Source organism: Musa acuminata, chromosome BXJ2-8, assembly GCF_036884655.1.
Source record: "Musa acuminata AAA Group cultivar baxijiao chromosome BXJ2-8, Cavendish_Baxijiao_AAA, whole genome shotgun sequence".
NCBI classification, from domain to species: domain Eukaryota; kingdom Viridiplantae; phylum Streptophyta; class Magnoliopsida; order Zingiberales; family Musaceae; genus Musa; species Musa acuminata.
In genome coordinates, this window is record NC_088345.1 from 52,195,629 (window position 1) to 52,207,245 (window position 11,617).

An 11,617-nucleotide genomic window follows, 5' to 3' on the forward strand; every position below is an offset into this window, starting at 1 on the left:
TGAGTCACGGATACGGAATGTGGTGGATATCTGACGGCGGGATGAGGTGGTGCAGGGCGAATACGCTTCTCGATATGCGCCACGTTATTTGATTTAAGTTTAGGAGGGAGGACTTCCAGCGCACGAGAAAACGCGAGAGAGAGACCTAATTACTGCGATCGCTTCGAGGCTTCCCCCGGTCTGCCCTCTTGGAGATTCAAGCTCCAGGTAATGCAAGCTTGCTGTTCGTTCGTATTCGTCCCCCTTTGGATCCTCCGATTTCCGGCCCTTTTCTTTTTGTTATTTAGTTGAAAGCATGTTGGACTTGTGGCTACTAATGCGAATCGCCTAATTCGTTTTCGCAGTTCTGAATCGTTTGCTGTTTCTACTTTAGATTAGGGTTCTAGAATCCAGAAACGTGCACTGACCCTCCCTAGAAATAAAAAGATTGGATTTTGGCTGCATTTATTGGCGAAAATAAGGATCTTGAGACGTATTAGTTTTTGATGCGAACTTCTTTTGCTAGTTGCATCAGTTTTTGATCACGGCCTCAAAAACCCTCGCAAACCCCATTGCGTCTTTCCTCCTCTCGTTTGGTGGTGGCGGCGGCGACGACGAAGGCGAAGGCGAAGGCGACGACGGGGGAGGAGGCTTTTCCTTTCTCCTTTTATCTCCTAAAGGATGCCGAAGCACTACCGGCCCCCGGTAATCCCTACGACGTATTCTCTATCTGTCCTTCTCCATCTTTTCCCTTCCAATCTGTACGTCTAGCTGAAAGATGTGTTTTTTTGCTCCATTTTAGGGGAAGAAAAAGGAAGGAAACGCGGCGAAGTACATCACGAGGACGAAGGCGGTTCATTATCTTCAAGTTAGTCTGTCCACCTTCAGGTGAGCCGGGGTTTCATCACTTTGGTGTCCTTTATCTTTTCTTCTTGAGTTCTTTTCCTTTTATTGCAATCGAATACGATGGATATTGGTTTGTTTGTTACGTTTCTTGTGTTCTTTTTTTCTAATCTGTTTTCCTTTATCTTGGTATTTGGCAGGAAACTATGCATTCTCAAAGGTATTTTTCCACGGGAACCGAAGAAGAAGGTGGAAGGGAACCACAAGACTTACTATCACATGAAGGATATTTTGTTTCTCGCCCACGAGCCTCTACTCGAGAAATTCAGGTACTACTCCTTTGAAAAAGGGTGCTTTATACATTACTAAAACGAACAGTATAGAGAGTAAAGGCAGTGGCAGCTTAAAATATGTATAAGCAGACTTTTTTTATGAAAAAGAATAATAAGAATGTAGTGATATCAGAAGATCAGTGGTAAGAGAAGATTAATGAAGCCTAACCTAAATACTTGGCTCCTCACGCCTTTGTAATTGTTGTATATATTGTCTCTACTTGGTATTAGCTGCTTGAGGATCACAGACACAATTTTCTGCTTGGTTCGTCTTTTGCCTCTGCATATTTAACTCATGCCTCTCTGCTTGAGAGGCCTATTCACATTATTTGATAATGTGTATAATCAGGTTGGTGTATTTGCTAAACATTGTGTCTTAATGTTTTCCATTAATCCTGCCTAATCTATCCCGCTTATCTGCATGCCTTTGCCATGTTCATCTGATCATGTGAAGCACATGTTCAAGTTTTGACGTTTGATGTGGTGAGACATGAGAGTGAATCTCATAGCACGTGTGCTGATATCTTGTAAGAAGCATAGTGCCTAATATATCATTGGCATATTTTACAGAATTTGGTTATGAGGCTAGGGTTAAAGTGAGATGGTGGTTATTTTATTGTGCTTCAGTATTTGCTGCTCCTTATTGTTCTTTGAATGAGATACTTTTGCATATTTTTTTTAACATGTCTTTCTTTATCATCCTCCAGGGACATAAGGGCCCATAAAAAGAAGGTTAAGAAAGCTTTGGCAAGGAAAAACAGGGAACTCGCAGATCGCCTTCTGAACCGTGAACCTACTTATAAGCTTGACAGGCTTATCTTAGAAAGGTTTTAAACTCTGAACTTGCAGAACTTTTTTTAGAAACAAATGTTAGCTGTTTAGCGATGCTACTGCTTGTCATTTAGGTATCCCACTTTTGTTGATGCGCTAAGAGACCTGGATGACTGCCTTACTATGGTTCACCTTTTCGCTGCATTGCCAGCAGTTGAGGGTGAGCGGATTCAAGTGGAACGTATTCATAATTGTAGAAGGTTGGTTCTTTTAATTACTTTGACAACTTAGAAACAGTGTGCCTTGTTTCTCAGATTGCAGATTAATAAGGGCAGACTGTGTATTTTTTCTTAAATAAACTACATGCTTTGACTTTTGGGGGGAATCTTTTTGGGGAGCTTGTAACTTGATCTTTTATTTGTTTTGTGTTGTCCTGTGAAGTTTTTTAATAAGGTTCAACAACAACAAAGTATAATTCATTTATCTATATCCTGAGCAATTTATTACAGACGAGAGCACACTTGCAGTTTCTTGGTGAAAAAATGCAAGTACTTGACTGATGCAATTAGCAGTTTAGGTTTTATCATTCAGCGAATGTTAAGAAGCAGTCTTGTTTGTATTTGTGATACTCTGCATCTTTTGAGACTTATGATGCTTTTATTTTTTCGCCTTTCAAACCTTTTGCTAACATAGTGCATTTGCTAATGCTAGTTTTAAGTGAATGATTGGTTTTAGATAGAGCTGTAATGGATTATAATCCATATAAGATAGCTGTCATATAGATGTTTAATAATGCCTTTGTAGTTGACTTTGGAACATTTTTAATGATAACAGTGGACCAATAGCTGGAATTTTCCAGTTTCCTGAATTTGTTTTACATAGTAGATCGAGTGACTTGAATCTGAGGAGGATTCAACAAGAAATAGCAGTATGGTTTCTTAGCAGTTCTGTTGCAAAAGGTTTTTTCTTGATAATACTAGGGTATCCTATCAGTTTTGGTGGTAAGGTGTTTATTTTATTGCAGTGTTAGTGAAATGGCAAGTTGATTAATCATACTTTGGCAGTATCATGTAATGAAGCTGTCTGAGGTCTTTTCTGCCAGAAGTTGTCTTGTAAGTTTTTAGACAAACTGTTCGGTAGAGAACATGTGACCTTATGTACTAGCAAAGGATATGGGCACAATGAATTTTGAAGAGATTTATCCCTTTGGAGAGGAATTGGTTGGAGATTGTATCATTGGCTTCTTATTGCATTCAGATGAACACTACTGCTTCAATACCATTTTCTCATGCCTTTCCAAGTGTAGTTAAATCTGGTAATTGTTTATAGAAATCTTTCTTCTTATTTCTTAATAACAATTTAGATTTTCATGTAAGTACATCTGTTGCCTAAATTTGCATTGGTCAATAATTTGGTTAAAAACTTCACCGGGTTGAAAACATGATAACAATTATTCATAGAGTTCTGAAATATCTTGCAAAGGGAAGATTCAAATATTGAGTTTCTAAAAAGTGGAAAGCCTATTTGATGGGTATTTGATCTCACGGATTCTATATATTTTTTCTTTTTCTTCATCAGCGTGACTCAATTTCTAAGGTTTTGTTACTACAACTAGGAAGTAGGGACTAATATAATAAGAACAGTATGTTAAATAGATCTGAAAATTGCCTTTTAAAAAATGTCTCAAAAGTCCAAGTGCCAAACAGAAGCTGGGATTGCAAAAAGATAATATTGATCTAAAATCTGCTTTTATTTCAATGTTCTCATTTAGTTAAATATTTAGGATTTGAAGCATGTTCAACATGCTAGAGCTTGAGATGTGAGTTATCTTATTTCCCATTGGTAATATCCTATGTGCATTTGGTTATTTTCTCTTATTTGTGTGCAAGATTATAAAAATAATCAGATGCGTATGACTACTAAATAGGTTAAGTCATGAATGGCAAGCCTACATTTCTCGAACTCATAGCCTACGGAAGACTTTCATATCTGTGAAAGGCATTTATTATCAGGTAAAGTTATCTTGTTTATTTATGGTATAATTTACATATTTTTATTTACTTATATATATATATATATATATATATATATATATATATATATTTAATATGAGGTCTTGATTCTTAATGATGCAGGCTGAGGTTGAGGGTCAGAAAATCACATGGTTAACTCCACATGCCTTGCAACAGGTTTTGACTGACGATGTTGACTTCAATGTCATGCTTACCTTTTCAGAATTTTACGTGGTAATTCACAACAACTATTAGTGCATCTTGCATAGTGACCATATCCATCTTTGAGGACAGTTTGTATACCAAAAACATAACATTTAGAAGCTTATGAATGCCATTGTGTTGGACAAGTACATTTTGGTCTATTTTCAGTGAGACAAAAAATAAACATGGGGAAAAAACGATGCACAATTTACAATAGAATAGACTATTGTCTTGAAACATGAAATCCGAAAAGTTTCTCTATGATGTCATTATGATGATCGTGTTTATTGTTAGTAAGTGTGGGAGAGAGTTGATAGATGGTTGGTGTTTTGAAAGTGTGTGAGACCAAAAATATTAACCTATGATGTTGTTATTATGTTTGTGCTGAATTGCTGAAATGATCAACTCCTGTGTCGCATTTGAATACCATGATGAGTGTTCAATTGTAGGTATTTAGATTACATTCATGTTTTCAACACTAGTTTAAAAGATCATAGATCATGGTAGTTCAAAATTTGGCATTAAGAATAAACATTTTGTTAATAATTTGCTTCAAGTTGATTTACTTTGCATTGTTAAGGCTAAGGATTTAAATTCTAGCAGCAAACCATGTGCAAGTTGGCAAAAGAATATAAGTTCCTGGCATCCAAGCCATGCATACCCTATGTACAGGGAAACCAAATCAAGGGGAAAAAGGGAGAGGAAACCTCTGAATGGATAGATCTGATTCATAGATCTGCGCAAACTATGAATATATGAAGGAACAAAGAAGTCGTGTCTTGTAAACTTGAGCTGTGATTGCCTATTCATTTAAGGGACAATGTTGTGAAGCTGCAAAATGCTGATGTAATTGAGCTGAGATTTGGACAGTGAGGTACAAGGTTTTTTGAGGACTCTCAAGGCTTTCATGTCAAGGAAAGCCGGTTCAGCTTAAAAGTCACAAGATGGCCTTCTTTGTTGCAAGTCATTTTAGTGTGGTTTGTTTATGTTGTTTCTGCTATTTTACAGCTGTTTCGGTCATTCTGTCTCTTCCTTGTTCCTTTTTTCTCCCTATTTCTCAGTTGGATGTGGAATTTGCCATATTGTCTATATGGCCATATTTCCATTTCTGTCGACTCTCAAGCTGTACCGACCAATTTGGTGCATTTCACTCAACAAGAAATATGATGGAGCTATACACTTTATTTTTTAGATAGTTACATTTGTGCATGTTCTTACTGTGCATCTTTTTATTTTGATTTTCCTCCCTCTTGTATTTCTTTCTTGATGCAGGCTCTTCTAGGTTTTGTAAATTTCAAGCTTTATCATTCAATAAATGTGAAGTATCCCCCTATTCTTGATCCTCGGCTGGAAGCTTTAGCTGCTGGTAAATGTTTGACTGATGAAACCTTCAGTTGAAGCAATCTTTTTTATTAGTCAGAATAGAGTGATGTACATGCCGCTTATTTTTTATGATTTTCATCTTTTTCACTCTAGTGCGAGGTTTTCTTTTTTTTTATAACTAATTAGATTAACTATGTGTTTCTTAATGTGTTAAGAGCTTTATGCATTGTGTCGCTACATTTCTGCTGGATCTGGAAGGTTATCCGGGGATCCTCAAGCGGTTACTTCTATTGAAGATGGACAACGTGAGGTTGAGAAAACAGGTACACGAACTGAGGAATCTGAGCTTAGGCTTGCTCAGCTGCAACATCAGCTTCCAGCCAATGAACCAGGTGCACTAATGCATCTCATGGAGAATGCTGATGACATGGATGATGATGATCATGAGAAAAAAGAATGCAGAAATCTTTTCAGAAACTTCAAAATTTTCTTAAGTCGTGAGGTGAGTGCAGCATGTTAATTATATCGTGTCAAAGAACTTTTAAAGATATTTTATATCTTTATCTTATTAAGTATATGGATCTTGGGTCAAAGTTTGAATCTATTTTAGAGCTTGAAAGTTGTACTTGGAATTATTCTGTCTCTTAATCTCAATATCATGATAATTGGCTGTCAGTGACTTTTGCTGATGCCTGATGGTATCTGTTATACTTGTATTGCCTTAGGTTCCAAGAGAGTCATTGCTGTTTGTAATTCCAGCTTTCGGTGGGGTGGTCTCTTGGGAGGGTGATGGTTCTCCATTTAAAGAATCAGATGAGGACATCACTCATCAGGTAAAAATTCATTCGCCATTAATGCATGCCCTATATCAGTCGAGTTTCATGCTGCTCAAATTTTGTTAAAACACATTTTTAAATAAGAATAAGCAAACATATTGCTACAATGCCCTCAAATAATTGACGCATGAAGAAATATAGGGATACTTGTGGACCTGATGCCATAAACTCTTCTGAGCTGCTTGCAGCTCCAATTTAACTTGGTCAGATAGATCTGGTACTGATTTCCATGCATCATGGTGCAGGAAGGGATTGTTTTATGAAAAATACAGAAAATGCATGTCTAACGAGATTCTACATATTATTCAAATTTTAGTTGACAAGTGACACCATCTTAATTTTGGTTGATTTGTTTCTTATTTGTCTGATAATCCATCATGGAAATCCCTGGTGAGATAAATTAAAATGTTAGATGGTTGGAAACAACTTGCAACATATTTTAGGATATGACATGTGATTTATGCAACAAAAGATACCTATTTTGGAAAATTGTAACGTTGGGGATGGGGACCAAAGTGGTTCTAGTATATGAGTTCTTGGTTTGGGATCAATTAGATTGGGTAATTAGTAAGAGCAAGATGTTGACTAAGTCTTGCCTTTTCTATATTTGTTTCTTTTCCTTTCAAAATTATGTTGAGAACCTCGTGCATTGTAATTCATAACAATTTTTGTACCAAGGTTCCAAATCTTGACCCATTACCGGTTTCTATAACCTATCGAAGTGGTGTTGTTCTTGCACTCTATCTATATACCAACGTATACCACTCAGTATCATTAAATAAAACATAATAAAACTAAAATAATGAATAGTATCACATTGATACTGAGCTATTTTTTTATAACAATTCTTGGTTTTACGTATCATCTAATTGTTCTCAGTTGTGCAATTGAAAACCTTTGCTGGTAACTGTTTCAAGATTGTTGTGCTTTTAAATCTTTTTATTGTGACCTTCGGCTAAGGGATTTCCTTTTTGTGAATTTTCTTGGCATTATACAGATTGTTGATAGGCCAACACAAGGACATGTTTTCCTTTCTAGAGAATACGTTCAGCCACAATGGGTGTATGATTGCATTAATGCTCGGATTATATTACCGACAGAGAAATACTTAGTTGGAAGGTAATTTTTTTTCAAGTTTAGTTCCACTTTGTTGTTTTACTGAATCAGAGATCAGATCCAACTGGTTTAAAGGATCTACCATGCCCTTTTTCTTAATTGCTAATGGTATTTGATGAAATTGAACATCTCATTGTTGTTGTGTTGTGTGCATCTGAAACTTCATTGAAATTTCATGCACATTTTTGCTGCCAAACTTGTTTTCCTAAGCACTAATGAGTCTTATGAACCCTCCAACAAGAAACTATCTATAGTTTTACTAGTTGTTGTTGATTCACATAGATATTTTTTGGGACATGTGGATGTTGTTTTATATGTGTGAATATATCTGCTACTGATGGATTTCGTGGTATCTCATTTATATTATTGGGTGTGTGGCCAAATGGATGGAGTATTACATTCCTGATTAGCATTATTAAGGCAATGTGCATTAAAGGCTATGGTATATGTGGAACTACTATGGTGCCTCATCAGTCCAGCCACTGACCAAAATCGGTACTGGACCAAGATCTTATGCCTTGCTCTCAAGGGAGCTTTTTTACGTAATGTAATATTGTTTATATGTAAATGCTTATCAGGGTGGTGGAAGATTTCCACTTTTTGATAATATCTGATGGATAGAAGATATATGCATTACAACTATACTTGAGCCGCTATTATTCTTGTCCTAGGTATCTCACAGTATCAGGATGTTCTTTTTATTATTTCTAAGAATTCTGGAGTTCTGCTGTGATGTCTTGTGCAGGACTGCCAAGATAAAGATCAAGTACAAAATTTTTTCACCACAATATATTAAAAGATTAATATAGCTGTTTGAAATGCTGGTTTGTATACCAATAAGAAGGTTTCACTTGAGTGTCTACCTGGGTTACACACTGAAGTACGAGGACCCGTAGTGACAAGTTTCAACTAGAGTTGACAAATTTTGGTTTTATCCTTTGATTTTGGATGATTTGTACTTCTCTTGGAGACTGATTCCAATCTGCAAAACTTGGCTATATTCTTAAGGTTCTCGACATTTTTGTCCCTTTAACTTTATGAACATCCAGCAACTATCTTATTGATCTGTTGTAATAGTTGGACATAATTACATTAGAGTTGACCTTTTTCACCAGAATATATGTTGATGTTGGATGATATGGTTTTATTTGAGAAGAAACTGTCTTTATATACTATTGACAGGATACTAATAAGCCTCTCTTTATAGTAGTTTCTGAATTAATTCTGACTGGTGACAAGGTAAAGCATTGTGTGAAGGCTTTAAAAGTTTACTTGAAATGCTATGACTAATGGGTATCAGTTAGCCATATTGATGTCTACAATCAAGTTTAATAGCATGTTGATGTATTCTTCTACTGATTCGCATACACTATGTGTTTGTGTAGTAATTTTCTTGTTTCATATAACAGGGTTCCACCACCACATTTGTCACCTTTTGTTGACAATGAAGCTGAAGGATATATTCCTGAGTATGCAGAAACAATCAAGCGCCTTCAAGCTGCAGCCAAGAAGCAAGTATTACCGATGCCAGGCGTAGAAAGTCAAGGTTTAGATGATCCACAGACTCTTTTGGTTGAAGGAATTATTGATCGTACCGAAGCTAATGAAGCTGCTGAAAAGAAGCGGAAGGTACATGCTCAATGATCTTTTGTCTTCTTTGATTATAAGATATAGTTTTAGTTCCTCTGAAATGATATAAGCTGATACTTAGGCAATGGTTGTTACAGTTGACGATGCTTGAGAAGCAGTACCATGATGAATTGAATATGGAACTCCAGGGAATCACATACTCTACGTCTTTGTCTAATAAGAACTTGCAAAGCTCAGTTGAGAATGTAAAAGAAGATACTATGACTACCCTGGAAGAAAGTGAGGATCTTTCTAAGGTTTCTATGTCTCGCAAAAAGAGGAAGCTTTATGAGGCTATGAAGGTACTCACTTGTTCCATTTGCATATTTGCTTGTATCATTTGCAAAAAGAAAAAAAAATGTTAATGGGGATCAGTTCATATAATTTTCTTAGAAAACTGTCATCAAAATATAGAACTGAAAGGAAAGGAACCAGTACCTAGTTAATTTCCAGTCAGACAAACTGGATAGGTCTGGTTCTGATAAACAGCAGAAGACAATTAATTTTAGGAAGACTAGTGGCTGATGGTCAGACACGAATCTTAATAGTTAGTTTAATCAGTTGGATCATTTTACGAGAATGGGCTTCCAATACAAAGTCTTCAATTTAATAGTTAGTTTCTGTACTGCCAGCTTGTGATGTTGGCCTTCTGATAGGCTGGTAATCCTTGCTCAGAATTTGCTCGAATAAAGGTAGTATATAGAATCAATTATGGGATATAGAATCTAATTTATGTCTGAGAGCATCACAGTTGTAACTTAAAGCTGATTTGTGGTCGGAATGCGTCTGCTCTAGTAAACCTTCGTATATTAAATTAGTTCTCTGTTCTCATCTGATTAAGGTGTTAATGTGAGTGATATTTTTACTAATAGACAAATAATTGATCATATTTGTTAATCTTTGTTATCTATTAGACAAATTCCTGCTCCCTATCTTGTCTGTGGTCCTAGCCAAGGATGTATTAGACTTTTAGATTAGGATGCAAATCATGTGCATTTGGGTAACAAAACGCTCAAGCCTCTATTCGAGTCAAAAGCAATGTTCATGAGCTTCAGGGAAGAATGGGTTAGGTTTGAAGAGGTGGCCAACAAATGCTTCACTATTCATCTTCGTGGCTCTTTACTGGCTGACCGGGTATAGAGTTTTCATTTCTGAAATTGATGATTACAACGATAAAGTTCTATTGTCCCTACTTTTTGCCTATGCTTTCTCTTTGTTTAAGTGCTTTATCATATTACATTAACATGATTTGATTTCTTTTGGAGATATCTTATGGTCTTTGTGCCTTGGCTTCCTCCCACTCAACAGATTGGTCAAGAACGGAAAAAGGATAAGATCAAGCTCCTCAAAGAGAGAAAGAAAAACGCGGAAGCCAGTAAAACCGGCTGACCTACTAGTTCCAATCTTCTGCTGCGGCCATCAAGAGATTCTCTTGAGTCTGCTATTTGCGGCCGTCGTGTGCCCCCGTCGAGTTTCCAAAGTATCACACAATACAATATACTTCTGATTTATTTTCGGTAATTTTTTGTTCCTAAAGAGGCTTGACTACCAGAAAGTAACTTATGCAACAAATTTTCAGTAGACTTGTATTATTCAAGTACTTTGTACCATCTAAAGAGACTTCAGCTTGACATTCTCTGCCTGAGTGGATATGTGATCAAATTCTCTGCCTTTTTTTTTTTTTGTAGAAATCTCCATATCAGCACTTGATTCAGTATACAAACTCTCCTTTCCAACCCTGAAATGTTTGTCTTTGTTTTCAACTGTTAAGACCCTTAATTGACAGGGATTTATCACTCCCTGGATGTGTATTAACATAAAAAGCTAGAGACAGTCATGTGTGTGTATATATATATATATATTTGTGTGTGTGTGTGTGTGTGAACAACATGATGAAGAGTCTGACCAAAAACAACACTTTGATGCCTGTGATGTCTCACTGGATAGGTAAAAAAGGACTCCACAGTTCCACACAACAACTGAGCATCTGTATTATTATACTAATGAATGGATTAGGAGTGTAACAAATAATTATAGGATCCTATCATTCATTTTCCTTGTGTGGACTAAAACAAGAAGAAATTAGATCTTGGCTTATAATGATAATTGAAATACCAGGTTGGATTGCTTTTCAAAATGATAATGACAATTGCCATCAAGAGCTGTACCAAGACCATGTTTCATACAGCCCCACCACCTTTCTATCATTTAGTTTTGGTCCATGTACCATAGCAAATGAGAAAAGTCATCATCCCACACTCCACACATACTTTTACTACCAACCATGGTGGTGAGAAACATATGTCGCATTTAAAATAAAAGAGTAGTACAAAGCTTTTCATAGAATCCTCCTTTCCTTCATCTGGAAACTTGTAATCATAGATGCCTCTATTATATATATATATATATATATATATATATATATATATATATATATATATATATATATATATATATATATATATATATATATATATAATAGGTTGATTAAAATTAGTATCATCTTCATTAAAACTTTGGTGGTCTATCCATTTCTATTTCTTCTTATCGATTTATAGTAATTTTTTTCTTT

The 11,617-nt window shown here is 35.9% G+C and overlaps 1 protein-coding gene across 2 annotated transcripts; it reads left to right on the forward strand.

Annotated features, from left to right (window-relative positions):
* The first annotated feature begins 74 nt into the window (after positions 1-74).
* Positions 75-10,681, forward strand: LOC103996441 (pescadillo homolog). Of its 2 annotated transcripts, none has more exons than XM_065122934.1 (15): positions 75-207; positions 506-684; positions 782-867; positions 1,023-1,151; positions 1,862-1,981; positions 2,060-2,185; positions 3,853-3,937; positions 4,061-4,171; positions 5,414-5,507; positions 5,680-5,966; positions 6,190-6,297; positions 7,298-7,419; positions 8,826-9,045; positions 9,144-9,347; positions 10,354-10,681. In XM_065122934.1, the coding sequence occupies exons 2-15, from the start codon at positions 661-663 to the stop codon at positions 10,432-10,434; spliced, it is 1,797 nt and encodes a 598-aa protein (XP_064979006.1). In that variant the 5' UTR covers positions 75-207; positions 506-660; the 3' UTR covers positions 10,435-10,681. The 2 variants fall into 2 exon arrangements, with proteins under 2 accessions (XP_064979006.1, XP_064979008.1); XM_065122936.1 differs by having other exon boundaries at positions 85-207; positions 515-684.
* The last annotated feature ends 936 nt before the right edge of the window (positions 10,682-11,617 follow it).